Here is a 12,142-nt window from a genome sequence, read left to right as displayed (position 1 = left end):
TGTGTACACAGAACCAATGAAACCAAGAGCAAGGGTAGGTTTTTTTATTCATTTTTTTCAAAGGTTGGCCGTGACAAGTCTCCACAACAACATCACATTTCAACTGGCTAAACCTGATTGAGAAAACACACAGTTCCTTGCCAGTCTGTGATGTTCATTTTGGAGTAAAAGCAAAACTGGAGAATGATTTCTGGCACATTTAAAGTAAAAAGAAAAAGTATACTACTTAAAAGAGGCACTAAGTCCTCATTTCTAAATTAATTTTAATAAGACATAAGCCTGCTCTAAAAGTAAAATGTCTATTTTACTCTAAATAATAGAATCAGATGACAATATTCTAAATGTCCCTCATATCCTCATAGCATTAACACATTTTATTCTCAGAAATATAAAGTTGGTAATTCTAAAACCTTAAAAAAAATCAAATAGTCAAAAAATTTTTATACAAAGCACAATCACATTAACATATAATTAAGCAAAGACCCCCAAAACCCCACACAAATACAGATTGACTTCTGTTATAAGATCAGTACCTTTTCCTGGACAAAGCTGGTGTACCCCAGGGAGAGGGGAGAGAAGACTCACTTGTCAGGCAAGGAGGGATCTGTTCTGCACGACTACAGACACAAAACAGACAGGGCGGTTTTGAGAGGTTAGAAGAGAACACCAGGTTGGCGGCTGGTTAGTTTCACAAGAAATACCAGTAAAAGTGTACTAAGGAACATCTTCCATACTCAGCGGGAACAAGAAACAAGACCACAACACATGCACTGAGGGGAACAGAAAAGCATGCTCAAGGCAGATGCTTATTTATTAATGTTAACACTTAGTATGTTTGTTAAACAGAGGGCCATAAGCCCTGTTTTCGACAAAGAAAACTAAAAATGAGGTCTACTAATTAGGATAAGTAGAAAAGGGAAAAGAAGTTGAATCTAAATATAAAAATTTCAAACAGCTGATTCCTTGAATATTACACCATACTATGTTTCTTCTAACAGTATATGTGCATTTTTATTTTCAAGATGTTAAAAATGGGAAAACAATTTTTCTTACATCACTGTATTCTCTTATCTAAATGGTAAGGTCTAAGAAATATCATCAAGAAACAAGAAACATCTCAGTAGGTATTTCAAAGTAGATTACCTAACAGTAAAGGATATAAAAGTTATTAGAAGCTCTAGCCAAGTAGAGTTACTTGTGTTACATATGGGGGTAATATAGAAACAATTCAGTTATTTTATGAAATAAAACTACAGCAATTATTTAAAGTGATAATGCTTGAGACAGATTATTACCATGCACACTCTTACATTATGTTCAAAGTTGAGAAAACACCTTAAGAACTGAAAATAAATGATTTAGGTAAAGTGGTACTCCTATGATCTGCCTTCCAAGTCTGGAATTCCTTCATCATAGATTTTATCACAGTATATTGTAATTGTTTCTGTGTCTGTATTTAAGCTAACGGATGGCCATGTCTAAAGTAGTCTTGTGCTTGAACCTCAAGACTAGCACAATAACATGGCACACAGCAGGTGTTCATTAAGTATTTGTTTAATGAAGGAATGAGTAAACAAGCCTGATAGACTCTTGAACTACCAATGTCTCTTATGGATCTATATTCTTTTCCAAGGATTATGAAATGTTGAGAATAATTATGAATGCTGAAAATATATCATCTGTCTGGAAATACATATAATCATAACCATGCTCTCCTACTGATAATATATATCAATTAAGTCTATACCTAATGTTGAGAATAGACGAAAAAGGGAACAACAGTAAATACCACCATTAAAGTAAACTTTATAGAAACTTTCATTAAGTGTATCGAGAGCTAACTGACCCTAGATTTACAAATAATACACAAATATTCATATTGAAAACCTTAACATCAGAGCAACAGTAATATTCACAAATAAGTAACAGGTAAGTAAATAAAAGAAAGGATTCATTTTCATTCTCTTTCAGGTTAACTTATAATTCAAGTTTTAATGCTGAAGTCATACAGAATACCCTTTAATTCAGAGCAAAGCCATACCTGTCAAAAGAATCTGTGGCTACTTTGTAGAGATAAATAAAGAGTTTACTGCAATGCCGTAAAGTGGGTGACACTGTGTCCATCGAGATTACATCTTCCTCCAAAAGTCTTTGAAATGGCTGTGTGTTTGAGGGGAAGACATTCATGGGGCTTATTTTTCTTAGGTCTGAGAAGCAGCCAAGAAATCGAACGGCATCTGCCAACTTCTCATACTGAATCTCTGTTTTGAAGAAATGAGAGTTGGCTGGCTCATAGCGCATTGCTGCAGTCAATGTGCAGAACACAGTGTGGAGTAGTTCAAACACATGATTCTGGTTCACTTTCTCCCAGCCATTCTTGGGTGGTGAGCTCAAAGACCTTTCCATAGCAACAAGCAAGGACGTAATGTACACAAATCCTCCAACTTTCCTGAAAACTGTTCTTGAACGATGGCTTTCTCGAAGGACTGACAGGAGGGCCTACAGGGGATGAGAAAACAAAGGGTTTCCCTTATAATTCAAATTAAAACAATGTACATGAATGTCAAGGGAGAATATCATTTCTGTGAGTATCTGAAAGGAATGTTTCTGTAATTTTCCCATTAAGCAGCCCTATGAAGCATATCAGATATTTTAGTAATTAAAAAATGACACATTACACAAAAATAGGCATATAGATCAATGGAACAGAACAGACAGCCCAGAAAAAAATCCATGCTTATATGGTCAATTAATCTATGACAAAGGAGACAAGAATATACAATGGGGAAAATGGACAATGTCCACAAATGGTGCTGGGAAAAATGGACAGCTAAAACTGGAAAGATTTAACTGGACTGGTTTCTTACATCATACACAAAAATAAACTCAAAATAGATTAAAGACCTAATTTTGAGACCTGAAACCATAAAACTCCTGAAAAAAACAAAAAACAAAACACAGTAATTTCTTTGACATGAGCTATATAAATATTTTTCTAGATATGTCTCTTGAGACAAGGGAAACAAAAGTTAAATTAAACCATGGGAACTATACCAAAGTAAAAACTTTTGTACAGCAAAAAGACAGCCTACTGAATGGGAGGAGATATTTGAAAATGACTTACCAGATAAGAGGTTAACATCCAAAATACATAAAGAAGTTACATATTCAATACCAAAAAAAATACAATTTAAAAATGGGCAGGAGACATAAGCAGTTTTCCAAAGAAGATATACAGATGGCCAACAGACACATGAAATACTCCACATCACTTATCCAGGGAAATACCAATCAAAACAATAATAAAATATCATCTCACACCTGTCAGAATGGCTAAAATCAAAAACACAAAAAACAACTGTTGGCAAGGATGTGGAAAAAAAGGAAACCCTTTGTGCACTCTTTGTAGGCATGCAAATTGGTATAGCCACTGTAGAAAACAGTATGGAGGTTCTTCAAAAAATTAAAAATAGAACTACCATATGATCCAATAATTCCACTCCTGGATATTTATGAAAAGAAAACAGAAACTCTAATTCAAAAAGATGCATGCACCCCTGCTTATTGAAGCATTAATTACAATAGTCAAGATACGGAAGCAATCCAAGTGCCTATCTATAGGCAAATGGATAAATAAAATGTGTGTATATATAATGGAATATTACTTAGTCATAAAAAAGAACTAGATTTTTTCCAATTGCAACAATATGGATGGATATAGAGAGCATAATGTTAGTGAAATAGGTTATAGAAATATAAATGCTGTCACTTATGCATGGAATTTAAGAGACAAAACAAACAAAAAAAGAAACAAAACAAACAAGAAAAAAAAGGAGACAGAGTCCAATAGAACAAACTGGTGGTTGTCAAGGGGAAATGGATGAGGGGATGGGTGATACAGGTGACAGAGATTAAGAGTACACTTATCATGATGAACACTGAGAAATGTATATAACTGAATAATTATACTATACATTTGAAACTAATAACACTGTATATTAATTTATACTTCAATTAAAAGATGTTACATTAGAGGCAGAAGATCAGTGTTAGGAAACACTGCCACATACTTCTTGGTAGATTAAGGCTATACCCAAAAGCTGATGGAAAAGCTTTTCCTTTGTCTTTGATGGATACCAATGAATTCAGTGATTTTTACAAAGTAATTATATTAAATGAGTAAAATAAATATTCTAGTATAATTTTTATACTACTATGAACACTTATGACTGTGTATGTATACAAACTGATTTATTCTAGGAAAGATCAGAAGTCAGGGCAGCCAAGACCTAAAAGTATTTGAATTCATACAAAACAACCATATCCTGATGCTTTGGAAAGAGGAGTATCTTCAGGGGACTTATAGGCATTCTCTCTTGTAAAGTCAACATAGTCTGATGGCTGAAGGCATGTTCTTGCCCAGAATAGCTAGAAGTCCTATGAAATAAAACCTGAAGGTCAAACAAGTAAAACAGTCTTTCAGAACTATCAGTTATTTTCTGAACTATCATACTTACTTTTAACTTAGTTTATTATTAAAAATAACACATTATAGAATTACCTAACATTGTATGGGCCCTTACTTTGGATAAGGTACTTCTTCAAATTATATATCATCTTAGTTAAATCTCTCCATAATCCTATGTATTACCACCACATGGTAGTTAAACGCAGTTCAACATGGTTAATTAACTTGCCAAAGACTGTATGGCTTACACAATGGCAATGGGAAGATACAAACCTAAGCACAATGATGTATCTACTCGTGCACTTAACTACAACACTACTGCCCCAAAGAGCAACCTGAAATTTTTGCTGACACATGCGCTGCTTTTCCTTCTGTTTCAGCTACTGGAACAACATGGTATCTAATGTTACTTAAGACATCATGTGTAATGTTCCCAATCATTACATTTGAAAAGGCCATTTTATTAAAATACCTCATATTACTAATGGTACATGAAGAAGGGAAAGGCCAAATATTAATAAATATAATTACCCTTTTGAAATATACTGCTTCAGAAATTGAGATATTATACACAGAATGCCTTATTTTTTAAAAAAAATATGCAATCTGTATAAATAAAAATCTAAACTCCAATGCATTCCTTCCATTATTCTGCCAATAATTTTCATTTTAATAGGATTTAATAGTACAGTTTCCCTATCTTGTCAAATTTAATAAACTGTATTTATACTTGCAATATCAACTTTTTTCTTCTTTTTAAACATTTTATCACCTAGCCTGGAGATTAAATGCAAGGGCTTGAATTAGAATGCTTGGGTTGAAATTCTGAATCCGATGTTATATTTTTGGAATTTTATGTGCCAGTTGTTAAAACACAGGCATGATTAAAAATTAAGTTCTATAAATCTACAACTAAATAAATTATGTAAAAAACAAAAACAGTAAATACAGAAACTCATCACTTCCTAGTTATTTTATGTATTTTACTATTACCTATACTCTTAAGATACTACATAACAGGGTGCTATCATCCATCTCTTTTCCAAACCACATCCAGAAACACATTAGCTGTCTGAAATAGGTCATAGTGGCAGTATTTACACCATGGAAATCAGTAAGTACAACACATGAGGACCTCTCTCCTGCCCTCCTCCAGTCGGAGAGTCAGTTATTACCATTACAGAATAACAATGAGTTAATACTACAGGTCAGCTCATTACCTCTCGTTGGCTTTATCTAACAATGTTTTACAAATCCAATTAAAAAGGTATTTTTAATCAAGAAAGAAGGAAAATGTATGTTAAAAAACCTGGCACCTTAAAATCTCTGGAAGGCACTTGTTTTTTTGTTTTCCTGAACATTACTTTCAAATATACAAGTATTCCCTAATATTGATAGGCTATAGATTTCCTTCTCATCTGTGAGATAAGTTGTGGTCAGATTATGTTTTAAAATAAAATGTATATTCAAAATTATTATACACAATCAAAACAGGATGAAATATACAATAGTATAAAGAATAAAAACTTCTTACTGATGAGAAAATCACTGAAAAAAGCAAAAGTTAATAAAACAAAATATGAGATTCTAGAAAGCAGCTATATTTGCTGTGATATCTTTGCCAAGGATGGGGCGAGGGGGCAAGGGGTGGATATCAGAGGGGAAAGAAATGGCTCCCTTGAGGGCTTTGGAGACTGGAAAAGATACTAGCTTTTCTTCTACTATTATGATTTTGACATAATCTTAGACTTGAAGAAAAACTGCAAGAATAGCTTATGATCATTTTAAGTCACTTAAAAATAACCACGTATTTTAATGGTACGAGAGTAGTAACAACACACTTATTAAATTTACCCTTAAAATGTCAGTCTTCAACTGCAATTCTGTTGGTGGGGCTGAATGCATTAAGCCCAGGAGAGTGCCCATGTCATCCTCCCCATTTGGAGAAAGCACCAACTGCTGGATAATCATCAGGGCATGCTGCCGGCACTGTGGGTACTTCACAATATTATGTGCACATCTCGCACCTCCAAATTCTCGGAAAATTCCTTGAAAGAGAAAAAAGAACAACATGGGTTAACTTAAAACATTCTAAGACAATTCAGATAGAATAAAATTTTATCTTCTTGTAGAAAGGATAACTCAAAAGAATGCAAATAAAACCCACCCAGGCATTTCACCTTTTAAATCAGCACACAAACTGCACTGTAGGATGTCGGCAAAGGCATAAACAAATTCTCTCTTGATTTCCTTAATGAAAGATTAATGCCCTAATATGTCCACCATGTTCAAATTCTACAAATCTAGAACATTCAGAAATTTCACAGGTAGGTACTAAGAGATTCAATATTTTTATGTAAAGGCTTTTAGCTTAACAATATTGAAAATTAAATTATGTAAAAAGCTTCAGGTGAACAACAACCCATAAATGAGGTTAAATTGAATAAGGCATCCAAAGTAGTAGCAAAAAAGGAGTGGAATAAATATTCTTTAATGAGAAAAATTATAAGGAACTAAACTTTTTGGTGAAATAGAGAACACAAACAAACAAACAAAAAGACAAACTCTATAATAAAAAGCATCAGTCCCTGTACCACTCCAAAGACTTTCATAGACTGACTTATTTAATCTTCATGCTGTACTGTACAGATAAGGAAATGAGACACAGAGAAGTTTGGTAACATGGCCAAGGTCATCCAGCTAACAAATGACAGAGCAGGACTGATACCTACATGGACCAACTTTAAAGCTTTAGACTTTTAGAGTACCTTGTATATGTCACTATTACAATAGTCTATATCAAACAGTTTAGTGTTATATGTTTGTATGTTTGGTCCCCCATTAAACTTAGGATTTTCTTCTAGGCTGTATTTCTTTCTTTTTTTTAAAAAAAGATTTATTTTTATTTATTTATGAGAGAGAGAGAGAGAGAAAGAGAGAGAGAGAGAGAGAGGCAGAGACACAGGCAGAGGGAGAAGCAGGCTCCATGCCGGGAGCCCGACGCGGGACTCGATCCCGGGACTCCAGGATCGCGCCCCGGGCCAAAGGCAGGCACGAAACCGCTGAGCCAACCAGGGATCCCCTTCTAGGCTGTATTTCAATAAATATTTCCTGAGTGAAAAGATGTCAGTGTATTTTGCTATAGTGGCTACTGTCCTCTCTATGTAATGACTTTTTATTTGCAAACTTTAAGAATTATATGATTCTCAAATGAGTGTAAGTCCGGTGCTGAGATTTAGCACATGGAAAGCCATGTGTACTTATTAACTGTGGCCAGTTAGTGCCCATTACATAATCATAATGGCTAATATTTTCTGAACACTTACTATGAGCAAAGCATTGTCCAAGTGCCCAAGATCACACACTTAAGTAACATCTTTCTTAATAAGGAAAGATAGTCAGTAAGAAAAGAACTTTGTGAAAATGTATGGCACTCTGGGAGATGTGTTAAGTGACTTGTAGTCACACAGAGTAAGCTCTCCACTCTCCTCCAATAGTCCAATAGAACTATTCAGTCCCTCTTGAATAATACCAGGTCATGTCATCAAAAGATAATCTGCCAAAGAAATTCTTGATAGTACAAGAATTTATCCTTCTAAGGATAAATCCTTCTAAGACAACTAAACCTAGCTTAGTTAGTGGAAATGAGGAGATTATGCTTTATACCACAGTCAAAATGTTAACAGCATACCCATTAAACTTCACCATACTTATTATTTAAACGACCTACTAAATTCATTCAATTCTGTCTTGGCATTTGCCAAAACTATATTTAAGTAATGATATATAATTACATGTTGACATCTTTTCCATTAGGTTATAATTCCTTCAGGGCAAGAATTATCTGTTTCTCTAACATCTAGCATGGTGCCTAGGACACACAATATATTTTAAATATGTTGAATACTGAGTTCCTTTGCATTTAGGCAAATAGGCAATGCATTTGTTCACTAGTTCATTTTTTCGTTTGTTCATTCTTTCATTCATCTGTGGCTTCCTGTAACACTTAAAATACAATTTATGTTCCTTGGCAGGGCCTAAAAGGTTCTATATGATCTGAGCCCAGGCTACTCATCTCAATTCACCTCCCCATTACTTACTCTTCTCAAATTATATTGACATTGTTGCCTGAGATGTTTCTGATGTTAGCTAAAATATCAAGTGATCCTTTTTTTAAGAGCAAGGGTGATATTTTACAAATACAAATGGACTATTAATGACAGAAAAGGACTGAAGAGAAGTTGAAACCAAAGATAAAGATTTAATAAATCCAATTTACCTGGGAGAGGCAAGTTTTAATACAGAATAATTTTTCAATAATTCCTTAAAGTGTAATACTCTAACCTGAATTACTAACAATTAAGAAAATCACCAAAGGAAGCAGATATTTTAGAAAATATTTAAGCAAAGTCATTCGACCAGAAGTCTGTATTATGTAAATCTAAAAATAGAAAAAGACCACTTCAAAAACAAGGCACACTACAAAAAGCAATAAAATATTAGAACATATTATGAAATAATAAAATAATGTTATATATTTTGTAAATAAACTTATAAACGTCAAAAGTATTGTATTTCTAGATATGACAGTACCATCACTGAATCAACAGTTTTTTCTGTAAGTGACAAGAACATCTCAGAAGCAAGAGTCATTAGAGAAAACAAAACCAGACATAATGCTACCCCAAAGAATTTGCGAGTAGCCTGTGTAGTCACCTGCATTTGTGTTTGATCCTTGGAGCAGCACTGTCAAGGTCTCCATAACCAACAAAGCCAGATGTTTTTGGTCTTCAACTGAACTATTATTTCTTGAGTCCCCTAGAAAAAAAAGATGAAAGGTTCAAAGAACAAAAGCTATAAGCTTACCTTTTTTTTCTTGATTAGGTTTTGTTTTAATAATTTATTATTTCTTACTATTCACTTTTACCACTAATACAGCTGATATAATGCAACCTTTCAAAAAGATGTATGTTTCCATCAGCTACCAAAAGTAAGGCCAAAATCAGTGTTTACAGGTTTTATTTTGGTGTGGCTAGAAAGTTACAGCTGTCTAACAAATAGGAAAAAGGAAAGGTCAGCGCTGGGTGATGTACTGAAGGGAATCACGATATTACACACCTGAAACTAATATGTTAGCTGAAATTAAAATAGAACTTTAAAAAATAAAAAAAGGGAAGATGCCAAAGTTAAATATATTCTTCTTACAAAGGTTTTCCTAATCAAGGTGAAGGTTAACAGGAGAAAGCTAAGATTTTAAGGCACTATTTATGAATAGTTCTATCTATTCAAACTGCATTAATTCATTAAACATATGTAATAGTTACTAAGTGCCAGATACTACCATTCTTTTATCAGATTTGAAAGGATGAAAAATATCACATTTAAGGTACTTTAAATGATAATATATGTAAATGTACATAACTTGACTAAAAAAGATTTTTTTTTTTTTTGCTATCTATAATTAAAAATATTTTGAGGGACCTAAACATCCCAATTGTTTCCAGGATCTTTTAAAATTCCCTTAGAAGCAGAAAGTAGCACTTATGAGTCATGTGGACCATAAAGGTTTCCCTCAATTTTTGCCTTAAATTCTTTTCCACTACAATGACATATATCTAGGCGCCTGTCCCCTCCCAATTCTGTAACAGAGGTTGAATGGACAAGTTAACTGTGGGAAATATTCACAAGAATATCACCATAATGTACATTAAGTCATTCAAATCAACAGCCAAATAAAAAGCAAAACATGAACAAAACACCCTGCCCAAATGCCTTTGTCAAACAAAAGTGAAATCATAGAAAATGCTTTACCTTGTTCATTTAGTGCCTGAGTTGGATCCTTCAAGAGGGCAGCATATTTGTGCAACAGGTTTACCATGACCTCCAGAAGGCCCACCTCCCTGAACACATCTTTAAATATGTAGTCATGTCGTGTAAACTTAAGGAGCGTCTTCATTGCAATAATGCTACAGTGGTAAGAAGAGCTAGATTTTAAGAGGATGCTAACACTAATGAGTTCTTTACAAGGGATGTAATTTAAGCTAAAAACGACGAACTCCAACATCTCAAAGTATTTGCTTTGTACTTCTGGGAGTTTAGAAATCTTTTCTGCAAACTGTGACAGTGTGTGCTGTGACTCGAGTATGAAGTAATTGGCATTGTCGGCCATGTAAATATTTGTGATGGCATCAAGGATAATTTGGGCAAGGAAGTTGGTTTTTGCTTTTAAAAATGCATTCTGAAGAACTGCAAAGGCTTGGATGTTTCTCACACTGTGACCTAAAATGGAAAACAAGAACACAAAAGTAGGTGCTACATGGTATTTTAATCATGGCAAAGTAGTCTATTTAAACAGATTATAACATTTATCAACTATTTACAAAGAACATATCTTGTTTTCAAAATAAGTTCTGTTTTTCTCCATCTGACTTCGGTCATTTAATTAAAAATAATGTTGATTAAACTTTTAATGCATTATTATGCATTATTACGAATATTCCAATTCAAGAATTGTTATATATTGAAACAGTAGGCTGTTTTACAGAGAATAAATCATATTATGTAAGTCTAGCCTTCTGAGTTTGGAAATGTGCAGGGATTTCACTTTTTATTATTTGTAAGATGGACCTTGACTATAAGAACAGTTACGTCTCATTAAAAGACTTTTAACCTGAGCAGTAAAAGGCCAAGGAGAATCAAGAATGCAAGACAGAAAACAGGGGGTTGAAAATTCTCTACATTCCAGTTTCTCTTTGTAATTACCACACTAGAACTTCCATAAATTTTAATTTGAAAATGTATTTTGTTTTCAAGCTAAAAGTGCGATTTCTTTACATATACGTTTTTTAAAGCCATTTATGGCTAACTACTAGCTATGTTCAACATCTGATTTTTTAAGATTTTATTTATTCATGACAGATACAGAGAGAGAGAGGCAAAGACATAGGCAGAGGGAGAAGCAGGCTCCTCGCAGGCAGCCTGATATGGGACTCGATCCCCAAAATGGGATCATGCCCTGAGCCAAAGGCAGATGCTCAACTGCTGAGCCACCCAGGTGTCCCAACATCTGATTTTCAAACATACCAACTGAGAAAAAAAAAACTACATACATGGCTCTTGTGAGGCAAATTAATAAAATTAATTATAAAGAAATTAACACATAAAGTATCTGAAGCACCCAAAACAAGTGTTTGCCTCTAAAAACTGTCTCCAGGTTCACAACTACTAGGAGTATAGGACATTTGCCAGAGTGAGCAAAAATTTAACCTAGTACCAAGAAATTAGCATTAGTCCATCATTTCTTATCCAAAACTAGATTAATAAGATATCTAACAACAGAAAAAAAAAGAAAGAAAACCCACTAAAAACAAAAATCAAACTTAACAAAGTCATAGTTAAAAATGGGTAATATTTAAAAAATCAATTGCATTTCTAGAAACTAGCAACAAGAAATCTGAAATGAAATTAAGAAAACAATTCTGTTCACAATAGTATCAAAAAGAATAAAATATTTAAAGGTAAATTTAACAAAAGAATTGAAAATCCTGTGTGATGTACAACACTATAAAACTATACTTGGAGAAAATAAGACCCAAATAAATGGAAAGCTATATATATTCATGGATTGAAAGATTCAATATCATTAAGATGCGAATTGTTCCCAAGTTGATCTAC

General features: G+C 33.6%; 1 protein-coding gene across 18 annotated transcripts in view; it reads right to left on the bottom strand.

Annotated features, from left to right (window-relative positions):
• The window catches only part of WDFY3 (WD repeat and FYVE domain containing 3), a 273,205-nt gene that overhangs the window by 126,404 nt on the left and 134,659 nt on the right, over positions 1-12,142 (bottom strand). For 10 of the 18 annotated variants that reach the window (XM_072755759.1, XM_072755751.1, XM_072755756.1 and 7 more), the window contains 5 exons: positions 10,280-10,747; positions 9,185-9,286; positions 6,323-6,516; positions 2,042-2,499; positions 534-617 (listed from right to left, as the gene is read on the bottom strand). In XM_072755759.1, the coding sequence (XP_072611860.1) occupies positions 534-617; positions 2,042-2,499; positions 6,323-6,516; positions 9,185-9,286; positions 10,280-10,747 (1,306 nt within the window). The remainder of the gene's footprint in view (positions 1-533; positions 618-2,041; positions 2,500-6,322; positions 6,517-9,184; positions 9,287-10,279; positions 10,748-12,142) is intronic. The other 8 variants (XM_072755760.1, XM_072755764.1, XM_072755765.1 and 5 more) reach the window with 1 other exon arrangement.

The sequence above is a fragment of the Vulpes vulpes genome, chromosome 4 (genome assembly GCF_048418805.1).
Source record: "Vulpes vulpes isolate BD-2025 chromosome 4, VulVul3, whole genome shotgun sequence".
NCBI classification, from domain to species: domain Eukaryota; kingdom Metazoa; phylum Chordata; class Mammalia; order Carnivora; family Canidae; genus Vulpes; species Vulpes vulpes.
This window is presented reverse-complemented; position numbering and strand designations above follow the sequence as displayed.